This window comes from Eptatretus burgeri, chromosome 6 (genome assembly GCF_056783735.1).
Source record: "Eptatretus burgeri isolate ZD-2024b chromosome 6, Ebu_testis_v1, whole genome shotgun sequence".
Lineage (NCBI taxonomy): Eukaryota > Metazoa > Chordata > Myxini > Myxiniformes > Myxinidae > Eptatretus > Eptatretus burgeri.
In genome coordinates, this window is record NC_140966.1 from 26,364,889 (window position 1) to 26,389,722 (window position 24,834).

Here is a 24,834-nt window from a genome sequence, read left to right on the forward strand (position 1 = left end):
CGATTTCTAAATACGCCATGCGGCTCCACGAAAATAAAAACATATGTGACTGCCACATTGTGTGACCGTGGAAATACTGCGGCCACCGTATAATTGCTAGTGGCCACAGATTTTGGAGACCCCACGGCCGCCGTGGCAAATGTGACCTCGGCCTAAGTCTCCCTCTATTTTGACGCTTTACCCTGTTGTTAGTGTGCCTCTCCCCCCACTTCTCTCCACTGTTCTTTTCGTTCTGTTATGTCCTGGTCCATTCTGCATTCTAGCTCTTCATGAGCCGAGCCTCAGTACACAAAAAAGTAAAGATTAAGTTATAGGTGCCGTTCCTACAGTCAGACATGCCAAAAGGATTTAAAAATCCCATTAATGAGGACACAATTCAATTTTAGATCAACTAAAATTAACATTCAGTTTAATTTACAATCTCAAAATTACTACCTGTTTTCCAAGTACCCACTTGGATGGACTGAAAAAATGAATGGGATGTTTTGATGCCATGCTTTGTTTTACTTTCCAAACTATAGTGGTTGTTTCTGAGGAAACAAGCAAAAAAGTGTGTCCACTCTCAGTGGAGCACAGAATAGAGCGAGGGATTTTTCATTTGTTACTTGCAAAAATTGAAGATTTTTCAAGTATGTTGGTTGGTTGCGTGCGTTATTGTTTGTCTGTATTTTTTTTTTAATGTTTATCGGCGACAGATCACAATTTTAAACCGATCTTCACGAAACTTCACCACATGGTAGTCGTCGTCTCAAGCAAGAAGCCTATTGTTTTTGAGGTCAAAAGGTCAACATAGGCCAAAGGCCAACAAATTCGTCAGATTTCTAAAATCGTTAATTTTCATGCGATTGACTTGAAATTTGAAGGGGATTTATATTTCAGGTCATTGAATGCAACCACCCAATTATTTTGAGGTCAAATTTGTTTTATGGACTTCGCAATTGTCATGCTGTTCATGACATCTTTCTTGTTTGTTTGTCACTTGCAAAATCGAAGATTTTGATTTTGTTATTATCTGTCTGTCAATCGTCTACAGGTCACAATTCTAAACCGATCGTCATGAAACTTTACCAAGCTGAAGAGGTAGTCTCAACTGAGAAGCCCATTGATTTTGTGGTCAAAGGTCATCTTGAGGTCAAATTTCTAAAATCGTCAATTTTATTCCGATTGACTTGAAAATGAAACGGCAATTGCATCGTGCATCACTGAATTGGGAAACCAACTATTTTTGAGATCAAAACGTCAAAGGTCAACTCAAGGTAAAACTTCTAAAATCATCTATTTTCAACTGAAAAATCATCAATTTACATCCTATTAACTTGAAAGTTGAACAGGATTTGCAAAGTCCATCACTGATTTGGGAAAGCAACTATTTTAAAGGTCAAACTTTTAAAATCATCAATTTCAATCTGAAAAATAATCAATTTTCTTCCGATTGACCTGAGCTTTGATTAAGATTGTCAATGTTAATCTGAATAAAATTGACAATTTGATGTATCCATGGCAACCTTTGGAGAGGGGTGGATTTTACAAGTATTGTGTTCCGCACGCACGACATCTTTTCTTATTATCTTGCCAAAACGAAATTTTTGCAAGATATTGTGACGTTCACGGGACTTGAATAGTCCCGCAAACGTAGAATGAGCCGAAACGATGGAGGCGGTTTATTTCTATAACCCAAAGATGGCGGTTCTAATCGCTCTACCGCAAAGGGGATGAGGAAGGTGGCACAAGTCGCTTTTCACTGAGTTAATGATGTTTATTTCTCTAACCAGAAATAATAAGACTCGGCAAGAGGAGGGATCCGGGGCGATTCGATGGGACGGTGGTGTGGGTTCGGGCGTGGGGAAAACACAAACAATTCCAATGGATATACCAATCTCAAACCCTCTAAGGCGCCAGGTACACACACACACACACACACACACACACACACACACACACACACACACACACACACACACACACACACACACACACACACACACACACACACACACACACACACACACACACACACAAAACGTAGCTGGTCCTGGTGGTCAGGCTGGCCCGTGGTGTAAACGCAACAGTCCCTGGATTGGCGTCGGACGAGCTGGCATTGCGCTCGTCAGGGGCAGGAGACACCGTGGTGCTGCCGACCTCCTGGTGTCGGCCCAAGTCCGCTCACAGCCGCCAGGGAGCCAGTTCTGGCGCCAAGTTGCGAGCAGGAGAGGGAGGCAGGTCCGCCCGCCGTTCGACCCCGTACTCAGAGCCAGCAGAACCCCAGAGCCAACCAAGGTGAGGCACGAGGCACAGCAAGGCCACGAGACACGATCAAATCCAGGATCGAATCAGCCCAACAAACAGCACGCTCCCAGCACAACAGCCTCCACCAAAACGGTTTTTCTGTCCCGATCTTCTTCCTCCTCGCCTTTTCCCCGAACAGAGCCTTTTTATCCTCGAGTCCTCGTCACTTCCAATCGAGCCGTTTATTGACCCTCCGCCGTCGCCTTCCGCCAATCGTGATCACGGGGCGGAGCCATCCGCAGCACTGTCCTGTGACGTCACGGCAAGCCTCCAGGGAATACTAAAAGGGGTTTACGCAGACACACTTACCCTATCCCGTATCCCTATCTAATTACGTGACAATTATCATTTCCCCCTTGAAGAAATGGACATTTACTAGACAACTTATCACCACTGAATTGCTACTTATTACATCGAGATCCTGGTACACTCGAACAGCATGGCATACCTAATTAAACATCCTAATTACCCTTTGAATGCATACCCCCCCTCAAACGTAACAATATGTTAGTCAGCTTGTATGTTTTTTTTTTTGTTTTGTTTTTTGTTTGTTTGTCTGTAATCACGTATAAAAAATTCTGCAGAGCACAGTTATAATTGGAAATTTTTGTAACTTTGCATATCAGAGGCCTATAGAGGTCCCTTTCAGTGCACAAAATTTTGAAGGTCAAGGTCAAAGGTCAAGGTCACTGTCGCAAATCAGGGAAGTCGACGAAACCCTTATTTTTTGAGTAATTTTGATCGGATCGTCTTCAAACTTCATGGGAATATAGTTCATGGTCTGGAGCTCAGCTGATTAATTTTTGGTGGCGATTGGCCTTGACCTTCATATGTTTTTTTTTTGTTTTCGTTTTTTTTTTGGTCTGTAATCACGTATAAATCACTCTGCAGAGCACAGTTATCATTGGAAATTTTTGTAACTTCGCATATCAGAGGCCTATAGAGGTCCCTTTCAGCGAATAAAATTTTGAAGGTCAAGGTCAAAGGTCAAGGTCACTGTCGCAAATCAGGGGAGTCGACGAAACCCTTATTTTTTGAGTAATTTTGATCGGATCGTCTTCAAACTTCATGGGAATATAGTTCATGGTCTGACGCTCAGCTGATTAATTTTTGGTGGTGATTGGCCTTGACCTTCATGGTTAGCGCCTGAGGTCAAACATATTTGACCCCAAGGTCAAATTTTCAAGTTTTAGGAACTAAATCGTGTAGTACGATTTAAATTGAACACCTCAATGAGTGCTTTCTAGATATGTCAAGCTTGAGACATTATGACGTCATTTGGTGACGTTATGAGGCAAACGCATATTTTTCATGGTTACTCTGTAGAACGATTCTCATCGGAATCTCTCGTAGGCAGATATTCCTTAAGGAGTCGCTCCTGGTGGATAGCAGCTCTGTTCACCTCAGTGTGACCTTAAAGAAGTCACACGTGGTCACCTTTTGGCAAGATACAGGTCACCCTGCGGGTGACATTGTTTTTATTTATTTGTTTGTCTGCTTGCTTGTCCACATAGAACTTTCGTGTTTTTCTCCACAACCGCTCATCAGATTGAGACAAAATTTTCACGATAGGAATGACTACTCATGTAGAATGTTTAATGGTAATTATGATGTCATAGGTCACGTGGTGTGGCAGCCATGTTGGATTTACCCGGAAACCTGTAAAAATGCCCTCCAGAATGACTGGACAGATAGAGGGGAAACTTCACACAAATGTTCCCCAAGCAATGGGGATACCAGGGTATTAATGAATAATTGATAAGCTGAAACCTGAGTCCTATCCAGGTTCCTCCTAATGACCATCTTTGCTTTTTGCTTGTTCGGGTTACTTCTGATGACTCCAATGCGGGACTGTACCGATTTGGTCTTCCATTTGATTTGAAATGAATTTATTTTAATCCCATTCTGAATTCAACTGAACAATAATAAACATCATGGGTCAGGGTCAAGTGTCTGATCAAAGCAGGGTTGCATCAAAGCGGGACATCTTGGTACCGGTCATCAGTGCCAGCAGTTATAAAGTGGCAGTTGTTGTTATGTGTATTGTTAATTATGTAACATCAGTACACAAACACCACACAAAACGACATAAACACCACACAAAACAAGTCCTGGCGAGGGTCTGCAATCTATGATTGCTCTTTTTCTTGTTCTAGTTTCACATTTTAACAGCTCAATGTATTTCTTTGTGTTATTTCTTCGATACAAGCACATGGATTTTTCAGCCAACCATACAATAAGGAGACAATTCACACCTCAAAAATGTGATTGGTCTGGGCCCATAGTGTTAGATGACACATTTTGAAACTTAGGTATTGTGTTGCAATGATGCACTAATGACTGATCCAGGAGCTTGATGTACTGACAGCATGCTGCCCATAACATAACATAATGGAGGTGGACACAAAGTATTTACACTTTCTGCAAGGTTTTATTCAATTTTTCACCTCCATAAGTGCCGAGTGGCTCATATAAATGCAGAATTCGTTTTCCAATTCACTGTGAGATCTCAACATTCAGGAGGAAATAAAGAATGATAGAATATGTCAGACGCCAAGGAAATAATTAATGTCGTATCATAGATTCACAAGAGTCAGTGTTGGGACAGTTTCACCTTTAACCTGTACGAAGCAGTTACATGCAGACCTGTTGAATAGGATATCTAATGCATTCTGTTAACGTAAGTCCTGGATGAGCAAAGTTGGCATTTTCTCAAAGATAAGCCTTCTAGTTGTATGAATACAATTTATAAAGAAACGGTGTTCAGGATTAGCACAAGCTGATTCTTGGAGACAACTACTAATCGACGAGTCATGTTTTACATGGCAAATCAGAATGATCTTTCTCAAAGAGTTAATTTGTTGAATCCAATATATAATATATATATATATATATATATATATATATATATATATATATATATATGCATTTTCCTGAGGAAAGGCCAAAGAAATGCAAAACTTAGGCTCCACCGCTGTGCTTACCTGCAGAGAATGCACAGACGTTATCATCAAACTGGAAGCGAACTACGTTGCACTGCCGGTCAATGATGTATGTCTGCCCATCCCAGGCACAAGCTACAACCTCTTCACAACCATCACACTGTTGAGAGGATGTAGAGTGCATTTTCTCAACAAAAAAATAACTCAAAATAAAAACAATTGTTTACTCAAATCACCTTAAAAAAAATAAAGATTATCCATAATTGTCATAATGGTGAGGACACCAAACAAGTACAACAAAGTTTACTAATCACACTGAAGACAGCAGTATTTCGGATTTGGTTTCTAAGCATCTGGATATAAAGCTAGTTATAAGAAAAATGAACATGTCACTGTTTGGATTGTTGTATAAAACAAAGAAACAAACAGCTGTCTTGAGCTTGGCAAGGCACAACAATGGTCAAGTCAAGCTCACAAAATGAAGACCTCGAAATCAACTGCACGACTGAGCTTTGAGAGATTTATACAACTTTGTGCAGTGTTAAACATTCTCAAAGTTAACAAATGACATTAATTAATGTTGTTGCTGTGTCTGTCAACATGAATCAAAATGCTTGCAGTACAATCATTGCCAAAGATATTCTTCAGAAAAGTATGAGCTAAAATGCCAGCCCAACCTGGTTTGGTATGGAGGTGGTGACCAGTGCTCGCCCATCCTTGTTACAGGCCAAAGCACATGTCGACTCTAAATGACCTCCTAATTGGCACAGAAAACGACTAATTGGTAAAACAACCTACTAAAAGAACTACTCCCACGATAAAGATCAATTAAACCAGACAAACTACAAGATAACTTGACAACTGCAGCCCAGAACCTGAAAAGTCTTTGTTCTGGAGCTCATGATCAAGTTGGGAGAACTCTCCCATAAAAAAAACTAGTCAAGCGGCAGCATGACAAAGTGTTTCTGAATAAGACCAATGATAACAATTTAATCCAGGATTATGCAATCACCATGCAAATGCATGTTCTGTCTCATTGGTGACAAGACAGACTCTGCAAGAGGAGTGGCCTTGGTGACATCTACAGTTCAGCAGATGTGGCCTTGGGATTAATCAACATCATCACAGGACCCTTTGAGATATGCTGGTTACAGGCCAAGTACAAGCATGGAAAGTTTCTACGTATAACCACATACTGTCTTCCTTTGCCAGATATCTGGAAAAAGGAGGAATATCTGGAAAAAAAAAACACTCAAAAGGAAGAATACAAAAATGTACAAAAGCAAGAATACAAAAATAAAAATAATATGCACTCTGTCCTGCAGGTACAGATGTACTCTGGGTAGGTAACATTAACAAACACCACGAAGAAAGGGATGGAAGTAACAGCAGTGACTAAACTTTCCAACTCCTGAAGGAGATGGCTGCCAAACTTGGCCTGCAGTGTAGTTCAAGAAACGACCAAACAGTAGTTTCCTTGGATGTTTTGCGCCACATTCAACAGCTCAGTTCATATTGGTGGCGTTTCTGCGTGCCCATGGTAGTGTTTGAGACCGGTCGCTTTAGATAATGAAAGAGCCAACAAAAGCAACAAACCTTCATTTTTTATGAACAATATTTCAAATCTGATTCTCTGGAAAATCCTGCTAATCTCTTTTCTGGTGACTCCACCCTCTGTCATAGCATCTCTCATCCTTAAAATAGGCAGGCAGCAGCCTCTTCCCTCCCTGCAGAACGTGACAGAATCACGTGCTGGTCCAACACTTGGAATACGTCTTCCAACCCTGACAAATCTCACACACTCACCTTGTCTCTCCAAAAGGACCATCTGGTGAACTCTCCCATCAAATTATTTCACAAATCTCTTGAAAAAGTTCAGTCACTCAAACTTTTAGACTTCACCCTCAGCTATGATATTTCCTGGGCAAACCATATTTACAAGTTGACCTCTGAAGCAAGATTCTGACTGAGTATCCTCCATTATGCAAAGTGTTTTTTTTATGACAAATCTGAACTTTTATCAGTTTACAACACATTCAACCACAGCTCAATGGAGTACTTCTCTCCCCTTTGGGATGGCACCTCTGCAACACACCTTGCACTTGATGCCATGGAAACTAAGGCCTTCAAGATCATTGGAATATCTCGCGATGAAGCCGAGTCTCTGGGCTTATCACTTTGCCATTGCCGACAAGTCAGTGGTCTCCGTATTCTTCTGCCTCCTTTCAGGTCTTGCACCTTCTGCCCTCTCCGTGCTTTGTCCCTCACCCCCTCCAGGTATCTGCAGGACGCATGGAGTCCACCAGTAACCCCTCCTTGAGAAACTGTCACAATCAAGAACCACTGCTCATCTCCACTCATTTGTTCCTCTTTCTCCCACCTGTGGAACCAACTTTCACATTCTCTTCAATTTCATTCTTCCCTCCAGGTCTTCAAGAGAACTGTTCACCACCATCTCAAATCATCCCCCATCCCAATGATCTTCACGATTTTTTTAGAGGGGAGGGGGCACTTTTTCCGATAAGGCATCGGTGTGAGAGCCGCCACACCGCCTGCAGGACTCCATAAAGGCTGCCATTAGGCCCCACCTCCACATACTCTTCTTCGTTGTGGTTAACTGCGCTGCTGAATTAATACCAGGGTGTTGACTCAGCCTGTCATCCTTCCGAGGTCGGCGAAATGAGCACAAGTATACTGGTAATAGAAGCACTGCATCAACGGCGTAGCTGCACCCCTAACCAATGATGCAAACAGCAGCCAAATAAAAACAGGCAGCACACGATCAGAACTGGGCTGCAAGTGTAATTATTTGTACACTGCAACCATATCCTGATGTCGTTGTGTTACTTTTACCAGCAGATACTCGTCTACGACGGGTATGGGGGACAGGACGGATCACAATACTCGGTTACAGTAGTTTCTTTGGATGTTTTGCGCCACATTCAACAGCTCAGTTCATATTGGTGGCGTGTCTGGGTGCCCATGGTAGCGTTTGAGACCGGTCGCTTTAGATTGTTGGCCTTGACACATAGTGCCGAATGAGTAACACGAACGATTTGACATATTCATCGTTTATATATTACCTCCATCAACAGATTAACAACATGGCGGGATAAAAGTCGTAAATGCTGAGTTGAACAAACGTCCTGAAGTCATGGACTTAGTTAAGTAATGCACGTCGTCTGGGACCCGGCCATCGGTTTGCCGCCGAACCCTGCTGATTGTGACGTCATAGATTCCCTCTGAAAATTCTATCTATATTCGATTTTTTGAATCTGCTATTACCTGCATAAATACATGGAACACATAATGTGAAGATTTTGGAAGACTGAACAGAATATGTTCGGAGAAAAGTGTGTTAGAAGTTCCAGGCTTACGCCCATTATATTATGATGATGCTTTGCGTTAGAACACTCATTTGACACCATTGTGTCAATTTGATAGCATTTATGGAGGATTACGTTGGGGTGTTTTCACATTTGTGAATTATCGGCCACACGTCAGGGGCCACACTTTAGGCCACCAGGGGCCGACAGCGGCTCATGGGCTGTGCAATGAAGAACAGTGCCCCATCCAAAACAATGATCTTTTCCACACCCATTAAACCATCCTTCACCCCTCCAAAATTTTGCTTCTATATCCATCTTGTCCATCCCTTGCATTCTCCCCTTCCCCTCATTTATCCGTCTCCATATATTTTCTCCCTCTGCCCTGCTGTTGGCATTCCCCTCTTGTCCTTCTGCTGTACATTTTGTTTTGTTGCGTCCTGACCAGTTTTGTGTTCTAGCTCTTCAACGAGCCTTGACTGTGGAAATAAAAATAATAATAATAATAATAATAATAAAAAATTTAACCAATGTGTTTTAAGGCAACAGACCTACTTAGCTATGGATCACACGAATCAAATTCCAGTGATACAACCACCACTAAGTCTGAGTGTCGTTCTATACCCCTCCCCCCACCAGTGTAATCTACAAAATTGATCACCTTACTGAGGGATATGCAACCTTCCATTATTCATGGTGCAGAAACCAAATCCAAAAATGTGATCGATATCGGGGTAAACAAAGCAAAAAGATGCAAGGTGGAAATGGCACTTACAGTCATGTCGACTTTCCCCATTGCAAACATTTGATTATCTACATGCAATGACCAAATCTGCTTTCCATGTTCCATCAGCTTCAGACTCCCTGTTCAGTACAGAAGGACAAAGTGCAAACTCAATGTGATCACCATATCAAAACAGATATGTTTGAAAGTGTCAAATAATATGTATATATGTATATATACATATACATATATGTATACATACATACATATACATCAACAACAGGAAAAGATACAGTATAACAATATATAAATACCTGCAATCTTTTGTGGACCTGAAATAAAATACAAACTTCAGCAGAATATTCTTTGCCTCACAAACCCTGCTTGGCCAACTGAAGTTAATCATATGCGTTCCCTCACAAGGAACTTCGACACGAGGAGGCCATGAGTCCGATCAAAGCCTGCATTAGTGTTGCCAACTTCTGGTTGTTTGGCGTGCACCAACCTTTTGAAAAGCTGAGTGCCACGCAAGGAGGCAGCACGTACCATTTTTGAAGTCTTTGGAATGACTCGGCCGGAGTTTGAACCGCCAAACTCCCAGACTCAGAGTGGGCGCTGTAACCACGATGCAACCGAGTATGATCACAGTTCCGCTGGATCCACTGGATATGATGATGGCAAATGGTGAAAAAGTATTTTTTATGCCTCTGTTGATGAAGTCGGCGGAGGAATTGTGTTTTCCTGGTGTTCGTCCGACTGTATGATCGTCCGGTTTTGGTTTTGGTTACTGCGATAACTTAAGAACGGCTGATGATATCAGAGTTAAACTTGGTACAAGTATGTATAATGATGTAAAGATAAACTGATTAGATTATGGAGTCAAGAGGTCCCACTCAGTAAAAATTCTGTTCCCGTGCTAACTTGTGAACCAGTGATGGGATTTTTGACCAAACATGGTACAAGTATTTATTATGATGCAAAGATGAACTGATTAGATTTTGGCATCAAGAGGTCAAAGGTCAGAGGTCATGTCAGGTAAAAATGCGGCACTTGAGAACAGCTGAAGGGATTGAAATTAAACTTGGTGCAAATACGTATAATGACGTAATAATGTGGGTGGAGGCATGTTGGTCAATGTCGCAACGTCGAAGAGTGCCGTTCCAGTCACCTCCATCACCGATGGTCAAGGAGGTTATGTTTTCACCCCTCTCTGACTTTTTGTCTGTGTGCAGATATCTCAAAAAAGTTGTGGACGGATTCAGACAAAACTTGGTGGAAACGTTGGGCGTGTGACAAGGAAGAATCGATTCAGTTTTGGTGAAGATCCGAATCCAGTCCGATAAAAATTTTTTTAAGTGATTCTCCATAATTGAGAGACAGGGCTCAAAAACGATATATAGCACGACATTTTAAAAATGTATTGGGCCAGATATGTTCTCGTGGATCAGGCATTGCGGGGCCGAGATGTGCACTCCACCGAGTGCCCTTCTAGTTATATCTGCAATGGCAGCGTCTCTGCACCAAGTGAATAGTCTTCTTTTTAATTTTGGTAAACCCTCAGCCATCAGAAATGATATCAATTTGTCTGATTGTGCATGAGCAGAGAAGACGGAATGAAAAACAAAGCACAATTCATACATCAATATCCGTATCGCATGACAACAGTCATGCCACATGAGGTTTCATGCAATCATTTCTGCTCTTCATTGATGACATTTAAACAGTGACCTTTAACAAACATGCCTGAGAGAAAATGAAAAAAAACACTAAAAAAACTCAGTGTTTTGACAAGTGAAAAATACTACCCTGACTGCAAGGAATAATCTACACTAATTACTACAAAGGTGAGAACGGTCTGTTTGTTTGCTCGCACATTCCTCCCACAGTTTTTGCTTGATCTCCACAGAGGAGACGGTAGAAGACAGACAGACCACCGACCTGCCTGAAGTGAGAGAGTGAGAGACCCAAACACACAGCCTCATCACCAGAGATGCCAATGATCCTAAATGCCTTGGTTTCTGCAGTTTGAGGCCAATAAAGGTGAGAGGTGGGAGCACCAGCCCAGAGGAGAGCAGTACTCCATCAGGCTGCGGGTGAAAGCTTTGTGTGTGGTTAGGAGCTCAGGTGTGTCAAGGAAGGAATTTGCATGACGGAGGATGCCCAGTCGGCGACTGGCTTTGGAGGCCAGCTTGGAAATGTGGATTTCCCAGGAAAGGTCATGGCAGATGGCGATACACAGAAACTTGAATGAAAGGACTTCTTCAAGTGGCTTGTTGAGAAAGTAGATTATTTTTTTCCAGACGGTCCTTTTGGAGAGACAGAGTGAGACTGAGATTTGTCAGGGTTGAAAGACATGTTCCACGTGTTGGACCAGCTTGTGATTTTATCCAGATCTGCAGTGAGTGAAGAGGCTGCTGCTTGCCGGTCTGAGGGATGACCAATGGTACGGCAGAGGGTAGAGTCATCAGCAAAGTGATAAAGATAATTTTCCAGAGAGTCGGAGAGATCAATGATGAAAACCAGAAAAAGAACAGGGCCTGGAACACTACCTTGAGAAATTTTCAGCCTGGACAGGAAGAGGGGATGAAAGAAGTCCATTTGGGCCACACGTTGGCTGCGACAGGAGAGGAAGTCTGCGAGCCATGAATGGAGATGGCCTTGGATACCAGAGGAAAGAGTTTGGTGAGCAGGACAGGGTGCCAGACTGTGTCAAAAGCACGTGATATGTCCAGGGATACGGCTCGGATTTCCTGTCTGGCATTGAGGACCTCCATCCATTGTTGGGAGAGCAGAAGCAACATATCCAGGAGAGAGTGACCTGGTCTGAATCCAAATTGATGATTGGAATTCAAGCCATTGGAGAAAAGGAAGGGTTTCACGTCTGAAGCAATGATGGATTCCATAACCTCGCTGATGATTGGGAGAAGACTGATTGGTCTGTAGTTGCAGGGTTTTGTTTTTGCCCCTTTTTGTGCAGATCAGTAATGTTTGCTGATTTCCAAGCAGATGGCAGATGACCTTGAGCAAATGAGAGGGTGAATAGAACAGAGAGAGGGTGGGCAAGAGCAGCAGAGCCGGTTTTCAGGACACGTGGGCTGATGCCGTCTGGACCGGTTGCAGAATCTGAGTCGAGGTTTGACAGCAAGCTCTCCACTTTGTCCAGGAACACAGATTCCAGGGACAGCTGGGTGTGACTGGGTCAGGTGGGTGAAGAAAGCGATGGGTTTGAGACACAATATTTGGAAGCAAACATGGAGTTTAGGCATTCAGCCTTTGGAAAATCTCAGCTGTGCGGCCATTTGTGGTAAGGGACGGGATGGAGGGGAAACATACACCAGACAGGCTTAACTGGATGCCACCAGGATTTGGAGGAGGGAGACAGGTTTGAGAGTTCAAACTTGAGATGAGAAAGATGTTGTTTTCTTGCTCTCCTGAGGGTAGACACACACTTGTTCTGAATTTTGTGGAAGGAACTGAGATTGCCTTCAGTTGGATTAGCCTTCCATTAGCTGAAGGCAAGTTGTCAGGACAACTGCCTTGCCACAAGCTTCAGTGTACCATGTGTGGGAGGAAGGGTAGGACAGCTGAAGATGAGATGCGATAAATTTACGCATGAGCGAGACCAAGTTTCTTTGAAAGAATTTCCAGGACGAGTTGATGTCGGAGGAAGTAGAGATGGGAGACCAGGCTAGAAGTTTGACGGCTGCTTGAAGCCCCTGCCAGTCGGCCTGAGTGAAATGCTTGACTTGACGGTGCTGATGTGGTTCTCTAATAACAGCCAGAGAGAGACAGAGAGACAGAGAGACAGAGAGACAGAGAGACAGAGAGACAGAGAGACAGAGAGAGAGAGATTTACTTTAACAAGCACGTGGTCAGATGAACTGATTGGAGAAAAGGAAGAATAGCAGATATTTTCAGGGGAAAAAGCCACTATGGTTATGTTCAATGTCATTATTGATATTATCACATTCTGGGCTGAATTCTGCTCAGTTTGATATATTACATGCCCAGGTTTAAACCAGAAACAAAAAAGTTAGTAAACCGTTATCATCGAAAAAAGTGCGATTCAGGGGTAGTTCACGTATTGGCTTGAAAATAAGATTTGAAATGCTCAAAAAAATTGGCACCATGATTTTTTTGACTTACAAAATCGATAAGAAAGAAAAAAATATATGGTGCTGAAAATTATCATCTGGTGCCCACGGAATTACATAGGCCTCTACACTGTGACTCGAATGGTGGAATCCTTGAAAATGTAAAAATCCTCTTAAACTATGTGATGGACTTATAAACGGTGGATGCAGGCACCTCTAATGGTCAAGAGCGTTGCAGAAAGTGCTGGTTTGGCATATGGGTTCACAGTCCCAATTCAAACAAAAGAGTTCATAGAACATGATACCCTGCACAGTGTTCGGGTATATGCACGAGGGCCTTGCCATTCGTGGGGCGTGACATTCTTAAAAATCCCCGTGAACCGCAAATCCGCAAACTTCGGTGGTAATGGGGAAAATATGGTTCGGGGCTTCAGCTTTAATATTTATTCAACCTTTACCTTTAACATGTTTGTGTGTTGTTTTTGTGCTATATTTATTTTCACGAATAAAAGTGCAATTGAGAACATAAAATAAAGTTTTATTTTCCTGTATTAAGAATGTAAAATAAAGTTTCTTTTCTTGAGTTATTATTATTTTATATGCAGCCTGTGGCTACTGGTTGCATCATTGCTGGGAGCATGGCTGTGCCGCTGATGCAGTGCCCCCTGTTTTCTGTAAGCTGGAACTCATTTTTCCAACCTAGGAAGGATAACAGACTGAGGCAACTCACTATTTGGTGCTATTTACCGGCACAACAAGGGCTCAAACTCAAGACCCTAAGATCTTAAGCCAGCCACCTTAACTGTATGAAGAATATAAAATAAAGGTTTTTTTTGTTGTGTTAAGATCATGAAACTTACCTTTAACAATCATGATTATAAATTTGATCCAATTATATGATGGCGATGTTGATGATGGCGAGTTGATGGAGATGATGGTATATTCCCAAAATGGCCAACTCTTCTTCACCCCAAAAGACATGCCATCTCATGCTATATATCAATATATTGCGTGGTTTTTTGATGTATGATGAAGGCGATTTGTGTGCTCGTCAGTCTTCAGGTGTGTAATTAAATTTAAATAAAGATGAAAAGAGATTTAAAGACGTATCAATAAATTAATTCTGGGTTTTACCACCATTTTCTCCAGCGGCTTTTACAACACCCTGTCGAATACATTACATTAGTTCTTCATGCCTGTTGTACGTGCCCATCATGCCATCCATAAAAAACAGTAAGTTTCCTGTTTGGAATGATTTTCAATTTTGTTTAACTGCCAGACAGGCAGACAGGGTAAAAATATTATTTCACTCCTCTCTGCGCATGTGCGATCGGAACAAATTCAGTCAATATATGGTGAAATGGCAAACTTTTCCCATTACGACAGGGGTACACTAGTGCATTCCACTATTCATGTTCTAAAAAATCTTTCCATTCATGTTCCAATTCATGTTCAAAATATAACATTCGATTTAAAGAAGTTGTTCCTTGATCATAAACTGACGATCATAAACTGATAAGATAGACAGACGGACGGACATGAACCAATTGCTTGACCCCGCTTTTCGCTTTGCGTGCGCTGGGTAATGAGCAGGAACCATTGGATATAATCCCTCGTTGGACGGCTTGCCAGCTCAACTCTTGGGGTGAATCTACTTTGTGCTGGAAACAGCCAAGTTGTTTCCCCCCCCTCCCCCCCACTAAAAAAAAGGTTTATAATATACCATGCGTTCTGGCCCTGTGGGGGATGTGGTTTTGCATCACCACTGGCTTTGGATTTAGGGCAAAGGTGCATTTAGTTTTATTTGATCATGTACTTTGGTCTTGTGGTTGAAGTATACATATGATATTAGCTTTGTTATAAAGTTTGGGTTTTATTTTTATTTTTTTACCTTTTCTTCTGTTAAGAAGGTATCTTCAGAGATGCCATCGAGCCAGAAACATGTCTGTGGGTTGATTCCCTTTCTAAGTTTGTGCTTTTGATGCACACTACAGAATGTTAGAAGCAAAACAGGCAGGCTTTGCTGCATCAGAAAGTGCATCAACGATGAAAGCATAAAGCAAGATGCAGCCAATTACAGAGGCCCACACACAGCAGGAATTTGTTCAGAGAACAGAAGCAGATCATAGATAATTTCTCATCAACTTGAACAAAAGGCAAATGAAATTATCATAAGTGAGAAAGACAGAAAACAGTATTCTAAAGTTAAATATTGCTATATTTTTGGAAATGAATGAATCAAAATGGACTGCAAAGTTGAGATCACTGCCATCTCAACAGGAATATGGAGGAGATACTCACAACTTCTGTTGATGTGCTGATTGCATATTGCAGTCTTTAATGAAAATTATATTTGGTCTGAAATCTGCATTTTATAGGAATGTGATGTCCCCCTCATCCTTGGGGGAGGGGGGACTTAACTTAACATCCTACTATATTTTTTGACTGGCAGTATAAAAAGTTTAACTTTTAAAGGATTCAGGTATTCTTTTACAAGTGATATCCTGATAAACATTAGTTTTGCTTTATCCACAAGTCAATTTAAATATGGGTTGAAAAACAATTTTATTGAGGTGATTTGTCTTGCTGGGCATCATTTTTTCTGCCAAAGCCAATCTCACTGCAATTCCCATAATACATCTGTCTTACCTGCAAAAGCAATGCCAAATATTTTATGCAAATTATATTGTCGAAATGATTGTACTTCCAAAGTACTTCAAATACCTTGTAACATTTATCAGTTGAAGCTCATTTTCCAAGCTCTAACTTCACATTAAAAGGCCACTGTGCATTTGAATACTCAACATGTGTTGATGCTTTTATTTTTAGTTGTTTTTACTTTTTTACTTTTAGATTTTACAAATCACACTTTTAGTTGTTGTAAACTTCAAATTCCTACTTGGCTGAATCATTAACATCCATTGTCATCAGATTATGGTGGATCTTCATAACAGTGAAAACGATTTACCAAAAAAACAGGAAAGGTAAATGATACGTACCATCAAGGCTGCAGAGAGCGATCATTCCTGGGGTGGATGACTGACAGAAAGAAGTACCTGGAGAAAGTTGATAATTTTAAGATTTGTGTTTCATGGAAAGAAAGCTTTTCAACTAATTTGTTAAAACCTCTAAGCTCTGTCAAATCTCACCAAATTGAAAGTGCAACAGCCAATTATTATTTTATTTCGCTTAACTTATAGCATCGTGGAATTGTTAAAAATGAGGTTGAAAAACATTCATTAATTGAGCTTCTTTGTATGTGTTCATCCATCCACTTCCTATGTGACGAATCCAAGTAATGAGGAAATGTGATTACAAGTTACACATTAAAACAATGTAAAACAAACACCCTCAAACACTAAAATCTTGAAATCAAGAACCAAGAAACAAAAAAGAAGGAATATTATTTTGCAATGCATTAAACAATGCGATGAAATAAAGCTCGAAGGATCTCATCGAGAAAAATGGTACAAAGAAGTACGTTTGATAGATTTCCAAACAGATGGCTGGTATGTTAGGGTCGAGCTCAGTTTTAGTATCCGAATGTTGGTAATAAACTTGCATGTGTGGGAGTGCACTGTGAAGAAAGTACAAAAATCTGAGCTCGTCGAAGAACAACAGTCTGTAATCCTTCACAACTAATTTACACAGGAAATCCCACAGAGGGATTGTATTTTTAGTACAATTACACAGCACACATTCATTCTGCAATTACACAGACAACAAGGGATAAAGCATGTGAAACAGTAAATTTATATGGTGCAGGACAAGCACACACATTGTCTGCAGTACGACATGGAAATTGAACAAATCCATGCAGACGGAATGGAACCAACAACCCATACACGTCATTATAAGGCACGCACAGATACAGTGGGGGCAGATACATGATAGAATTGTAGCTTTTGTGATAAAAGCACCAAAATTGGCATAGATCATGTACAATATGTACTAAATTATTTCAGACATAGTGTCAAGCTGAATATTTCCTCTGATGGTTATAAATGGGAAAAATCCAAAATGTCTACCGCACCAATTGCGAAAATCTATTAGGTCGCATATATTCAGCAATCTGACATTAAAACATGAATAAAGTGCCCTTTTCGAGGTTTTCAGACATAAATAATCCAATGCCACCATCATTTTTTTTTCTTAAAAATGAATGGATATTAATTTTAGGAATTATATCATTTTTTGTTTCTTTGCAGACACCTGAGCAGATGTAGCTCTCATCGTGGAAGAAAAGAAGAGGTGCAAGCTCCTTCACAGTGAGAGTCTGTGGTCATTTAGTCCATACTTGATACTATTGATTGGACTCTGTGTGCTTTGTCTCAAGAACATTCTTCCGCATCACTTCAGTGTCCAGCAATTTCAAAACAGATGTTGGAGCTGGCTATAACAATTTGGGTGACAATTTGACAAATTTCCATGAACTTAGTGAGCAGCCATTACCAGTAGACATGTGCCAGCTTGATGAAGTAGATGGCATTGCGACCACCCTGCCCAGAAATCATGCTCGATGGCATACATCCTGTTGCCTGAAGTGGTCTGCTCATCCACTGGCAAAAGTACAAAGAACTGCTGCATCGACAAATGAGGCAGATCACCCAAATATGCGTCGACAGGCGACACGTAAAGACAGACCTCCCCAATGTCACAAAGGATTCTTTTGTGACGAATCTGGGAACAGAGTCTGGACCTCTTCATGAAGCTATGATGACAAAATTATTCAATGCATCAAACAATGTGCACTGAAACTAAAAGATCAAAAACTGATATCACAACTTCGCTCTGGTGATATAATGACTCAGGATGTCAACTATCATTCTCAGTGCTGAGCAAAGTTGTACAATGCCAGCAGCTGGAAGAATGAGGAGGTGAGGAAAATGAACACCGATGGATTTTCAGCTTTGGTGGAAAATAAAGGCTACATAGAAGAGATGAAGTGTGCAGATAAGTCAGTTGCTCCAATTTTCAAGCTGTTTGATGTTTTACAATTGTACATTAACCGACTGAGAGAGCTGGGATGAAATGTATCCAGTAAAATTCACGACAGTGATTTGAAAGAGCGAATACTTGCCAATGGCCTCCATGCCGAAAAGCAAGGACGTGATATCTTCATGACTTTTGACGATGATATCGGACCTCTGCTGAGAGAAGCAAGCTTGGACAAGTGTGATGATGAAGCTATTTCCCAAGCAAAAGCTGCACATATACGCTGAGATATGCCGGTAAAGCATGCAACATTTGATAGGTCATTTCAGAAAGGCTGGCAAGGAAGATGTTTTCCCACATCACTGGTTGCAATCGTCGACATGATCATGGATGGAACAAATACCAAGAACAATGACACGGAGACAGGAAGGAAAGCAGCACTTAAACTGCAACAATTGGGCCAGATTATAATCAGTCAAGTGAAAAGACGACAGGGGTACACTAGTGCATTCCACAGTAAGGACAGAGAGAGGCCGCTACCGATATACCTTGGCCTGATGATTCATGGATATGCACACAAACGTGAACTTGTGGACACCTTATTCCATCTGGCTTATCAATTTCGTATGACAGAGTTCTTGATATCTCCACAAGCATGACGATTTCAGCATCTCAGCAATATGAAACCGATGGGGTTGTTTGTCCATTCATCCTGTGAAAAAAAAAATCAGTTCACTACAGCTGCAGTCAATAACATTGACCACAACCCAAGGTCAATGACCACTCATGACACGTTTCTTAGTACAGGTATATCCCTGTTTCAGAATCATATCTGATGCTGTTGAATATAAAAGAGCTACACGAAAGCCTGGGCCCTCAAGGAAGCAGATCCCATCACTACCTGAGTCGTACACAAATTTTCCCCCTGTGATGGGGAGGAACAAGGACCCCTCTTGTCTCTTCCATTGATGGTACTCTGACAGGTGATGACCATTATGTAAAGGCTGCCTTCGAAAAAGAGAACAAGTGGCAAAAAGCAATCTTGTTTGAAGCAGCATGTCCTCACTTGGAGTTGTCAGACATGGAGGAAGGGGGCAGACAACCCTGAGCCTCTGTCTGACTAATTATCAACACCATGCATCCCCAAGCCTCGCTTCCACCCACTCCCTCTCAAAGTGTATAGCAATGTGTGGTGAGGCATCACTCTCCTCCCCCCCCCCGCCACCCCACTTCCTTGATCCCCCCTCCTCTCTCTCTCTCTCTCTCTCTCGTCAGCAAAGCAACGGGTGGTATTTGCAAATACAAAATAGAAGCGACAATTTAAAAATAAGGTGCAATTTATACTTGAGTTTAGCAAAATGCTTTATTCTTTTCATCACCACAACAATCTTCACACGGCGATGCTTTGTTTTATGTACCTGCTGTCACATTCCCAAGGATGCACGAGTCCACCTTGCTGCGGCTAGAAGTCTGATGCAACTTTATATCAAAGATTTGTGATAAACTGTTGGGGAGATGAGGAGAGAAAGACATTTTTTTTTTACATATCATCTGATCAGGAATAATGCGTTTATAAATGGGCATCTGGAATTGCTGCAAGGATGGCAATTGTTCCTGGATGAGAATGAGTCGTTTGTTGAATCAATATTGTGAAATGGGTATATTCAACTGGAACACAATAAAACACTGGAACATGCATGGAATTGAGTGGTTAACCACCATGCCCCCTCCCCGCCCTCCACTTGTATATTCATATTAATGTACCAATTACAACGCCTGCATAGGTCCTTATGTATTAGTTCACATGGATGATGATTAATGGTTATACAAGTAAGCTAGTTAGAGTCACACTGTCTCGAGGTCTGCACCTTCGCTCATTTTCCCTCCCCATTGTCCTTAAATTACCCCCCCCCCCACCAACTCATTATTGTGTGAGGTCTTACTCTGAACATGGCAAGGGCATGATGGGCCAAACAACCTCAGTCTATGTCTAAGTTTCCTCGCATTTGGAAGAAAGGACCTTTTGCATTGGTGGATGTTAATTACCTTCTTATTTCTGACATTTGCAAACATGAAATGTGGGTGTCAGTTTGCAACCAGCATTATGTGCCCCTCACAAGTCACCATGACTTGGCCCACGAGTACGTGGTGGTGGGTCTTTTCTTTACACCACTGCAGTCTTTATAAAGATAGTACTTTAGATACAGCTTTTTCAAGTATATTTTTTAGGATTCATTTATTGACATAGAAATCGAAGATTTTTCAACGACAGTATATATTGGTTGGTCTTGTATGTTATTGTCTGTTTATTTATACGTCAATTGCCTCCAGATTACAATTTTAAACTGATCTTCATGAAATGTCACATGGTAGAATTAATCATAAGCAAGAAGCCTGTTGTTGATGTCAAAAGGTCAACAACTTTGTCTTATTTTTTAAATCCTCAATTTTCATCCAATTGACAAGAAATTTGAACAGGATTTGCACATGAGGTCAATGAATTCAACCAGCCAATTATTTCTGAGGTCAACATCGGCCGAATTTCTAAAATTGTCAATTTTCATCCGCTTGACTTTAAATTTGAAGAGGATTTTCATAATTGTTCATTCAAGTCAAACATCAATTATTTTAAGGTTAAATTTGTTTTAGGGATTTCGCAAGTATCATGCCATTCACGACATCTTTTTTTGTTTGTTTTTGTTTGTGAGAGGATATCTCAAAAAGTTATTGACAGATTCATACGAGACTTGGTGGATGGTGACAGGGATGAGTAGATTAGATTTTGGTGAAGATTCGGATATGGATACTGCAACGTTTTAAATGATTCTTCACCATTGAGAGATAGGGCCAGAAATGCAATATAGCACAATATTTCAAAACGTTGTGGATGAGTTGGGTAGGTGACAAGAACAACCAGATGATATTTTGGTTCAGGTCCGGATGCAGATCTGGCCTATCTATCAGTGGGCGACAAAACCAAAACTGTTCAGCCTGGTGTAGGTTTGCACGCTACTAAGTGCCATTCTCGTTAAATCTGTGAATGAAGAACATACTGCTGTCACACATCACATAAAGAGTGCAATTAAATGCAAATAATACCATTATAAAAGTTTAGGCTGTAATGAAGAAACTTCAGAAAACAGGTGAAACATTAAATGAGAGGTATGAAAGTGTTGTTTTTCTTCAATTTTGTAATCGCAGGCTCATGGGAGAGCATCACATAAACCACAAGTTTTCATTATTTTGCATGCAGCCTGCAGCTGCTGGTAGCATCATTGCTGAGAGGGCGGCTGTGCCGCTGATGCAGTACCCCGTTTCCAGTATGCTGGTACTTCCAGTAAGCTGGTACTCATTTTGCTGACCTCGGAAGGACAACAGGCTGAGTAAGCCCCACCTGGTGTTATTTAATGGCTCAGCAAGGGCTCAAACTCAAGACCCGAAGATCTTAAGCCAGCCACCTTAACCTTCAAGCAAACACCAGGCTTAACCCCAAGTAGCTGGGTAAGGGCATGATGAGACTTCCCACAGTTATTTAACATTACAAGTATTTTCAGTCTTACCAAGTATTTTAAAGTACAATGCAATTAATTATCAAAGTTTGTACAAAGCTTCATTAGAAAGTAAAATTTTAAGTTTGACAAGCAAAAGTTACTATTATTATTCACCAACCTGCTTTCATCACAGTCTCGAGTAGGGGGTCCAACCTGGCCTAATGCAGGTTGGAAAAGCAATGTGGTATAGGTGCACCCAGGCTGGGAAGCCATCAGTTCTGGAGGGCCATTACTCCTGTCATTCAGAGTCAAATTGGAAACCTACATGGATGAAAACGAAACAAAACTAGAAGGGCACTGCACATACCTCCGCCCCATAATGCCTGATCCACGAGAAGATATCTGGCCCAATACATTTTTGAAATATCATGCTATATATCGTTTTTGAGCCTTATCTCTCAATGGTGAAGAATCACTTTAAAAAATTCAGAAGGAACCCAAACAAGCAAAAGGCAAAGATGAAGTCATCATGAGGAACCAGGATAGGATTCACATTTCAGCTGCTACTCCTCTACCCTCAAACCCATCCAGGCGCAGCCAAACAAGGCCGATTCAAAAAACATTAATGACTCAATCAAAACAACATTAAAAAAAGAACCCAGATCAAAAAAATAACAGTTCTGGCTGCCAGACCATGCATCTAATCAAATTGAAATTCAAAACATGTATTCCCCATCAATACTAGATCATAATTGTGAAGTTTCACATCGATTGATTAAGCGGTTCCAGAGAAAACTTTTTTATATTTTCTTCAATCCAATATGGCTGCCAAACTATGTGACCTATCAATTATTCCTCAACAAACTTGGACACCCATGGCTTGGGGGACATTTGTGTGAAGTTTCCCCTCGATCTGTCCAGCCGTTCTGGAGAATAAGATTTTATAGGTTTGAGGGTAATTCCAATATGGCCGCCAAACCATCTGATCTATGACGTCATATGTGTAAACCTTTTGTTCCTCATTGAAAGGCGGTCATACTTGTAAAGTTACGCCTTGATGCGTTCCGCCACTTCAGAGATTTTTGAAAAAAAAAAATAGGGCTGCCGAATCACGTGACCAATGATGCCATCAATTTTTTTTCTATGGACCATTTTATCCCAAGATGACCCTCAATTTTCATTTTGATCAGATGTAGCATTCTACATATGCAATTATGATGTCACAACGAAGGCACCTTTGACATTATTGAAAAAAATCACACTTATTCCCCATGAGGAGTACTTGCTATGTGCCAAGTTTCAATTATTTCCTTGGTGTGGTTTTAGAGATACAGAGGGTCCAAAGTTTTTCCATTTTTTCCAACATGACTGCCACACCAAGTGACCTATGACATCATAATTATCATTAGAACATTCTACATGAGTAGTTCTACATGGTGAAAATTTTGTCTCAATCCGACAAGTGATTATGGAGAAAAACACTAAAATTCTGTTTGGACAAACAAACAGATGAAAAATCACTCATAGTGTAACACTTGGGAAAACAGCACAAAGTAGAATGACACTCAGTAGAGAGCATACCTCTGGCAGGCTGAACAGTTTACGTTTTGTATCCCACTGATGGGCTGGATCTAAACCAAAATCTAATCCGCTTGTTCTTGTAAACTTACCAACTCATCCAACCTAATTTTGTCATAGCTTGTCGAAAACCTTTTGATATATAATGATATGTATATATATATATATGTATATATATATATATATATATATATATATATATATATATATATATATATATATATATAATATTGTTTTTGGCCCTATCTATCAACTTTAGAAAGTAGGCCTTGTTGACCTTAAAAATAATTGGTGGTTGAATTAATTGACCTCATATGCAAATCCTGTTCAAATTTCAAGTCAATCGGATTAAAATTGAGGATTTAAGAACATTTGGCCCAAATTGACCTTTTGACCGATGTTGACCAAATTTTACAAAACTGCAATGCGGGACCATCTCAGCTTCAGTGGCCATAATCTCTGAAAATTTCAGAACGATCGGCTGAGCGGTTTGTGCCTGAGGCGAGTGGACAAACAATTGAAAAATCACTCAGAGTGACAACTTGGCAAAACAGCACAAAGTAGAATAGCACTCGGTAGAGCGCATACCTCTGCCAGGTGGAACAGCTCACATTTTGTATCCCACTGATGGGCTGGATCCAAACCAAAATCCAATCCGCTTGTTCTTGTCACCTATTCAACTCATCTACCTTGTTTTGTCATAACTCGTCCACAACTTTGTGAGATATTGTGATGCATTTAGTTTTTGGCCATATCCATCAATTTTAGAAATTAGGCCTTTGATGACCTTAAAATTAATTGATAGTTGAATTCAGCGACCTGACATGAAAATTCTCTTCAAATTTCAAGTCAATCGAATGAAAATTGAGGATTTTAGAAAGTTTGGTCCAAATTGGCCTTTTGGCTGATTTTGACCTTTTTGCCTATGGTGTCCACAAAAATAATCGGTGGTTGAATTCAGTGACCTGACATGAAAACTCTTAAAATTTAAAGTCAATCGGATGAAAATTGAGGATTTTAGAAAATTTGGCCGATGTTGACCTTTTGATCTATGTTGACCTCAAAATGAATAGGTGGTTGAATTCAGCGACCTGATATGCAAATGGTCTGTCAAATTTCAAGTCAATCGGATGAAAATTGACAATTTTAGAGGCAATTAAAAAATTGGCCTATTTTGGGTTGACCTTATGGCCTACGTTGAACTTTTGAACTAAGATAACCTCAAAAGTAATAGGTGGTTGAATTCAATGACTTGATCTGCAAATCCTGTTCAAATTTCAAGTCAATCGAATGAAAGTTAAGGATTTCAGAAAATTTGGCTCAAATTGGCCTATGAAGACCTTTTCGGTCAAACAAATTTTATGAAACTTCAATGTTGGACTGTCGCAGGGTCGGTGACATTAATCAATGAAGATTTCAGAGGTATCAGTTGAGCGGTTTGGGCTGGAGGTCAGCAGA

General features: G+C 40.8%; 1 protein-coding gene and 1 pseudogene across 7 annotated transcripts in view; one reads left to right on the forward strand and one right to left on the reverse strand.

Moving 5' to 3' along the window:
- The window catches only part of ITFG2 (integrin alpha FG-GAP repeat containing 2), a 106,609-nt gene that overhangs the window by 39,468 nt on the left and 42,307 nt on the right, over positions 1-24,834 (reverse strand). For all 7 annotated transcript variants that reach the window (XM_085884359.1, XM_085884361.1, XM_085884362.1 and 4 more), the window contains exons 6-10: positions 21,977-22,119; positions 19,726-19,811; positions 16,372-16,428; positions 9,330-9,418; positions 5,271-5,388 (exon numbers count right to left, since the gene is read on the reverse strand). In XM_085884359.1, coding sequence (XP_085740485.1) covers positions 5,271-5,388; positions 9,330-9,418; positions 16,372-16,428; positions 19,726-19,811; positions 21,977-22,119 — 493 coding nt within the window. The remainder of the gene's footprint in view (positions 1-5,270; positions 5,389-9,329; positions 9,419-16,371; positions 16,429-19,725; positions 19,812-21,976; positions 22,120-24,834) is intronic.
- On the forward strand, positions 17,168-19,499 carry LOC147024426 (uncharacterized; annotated as a pseudogene).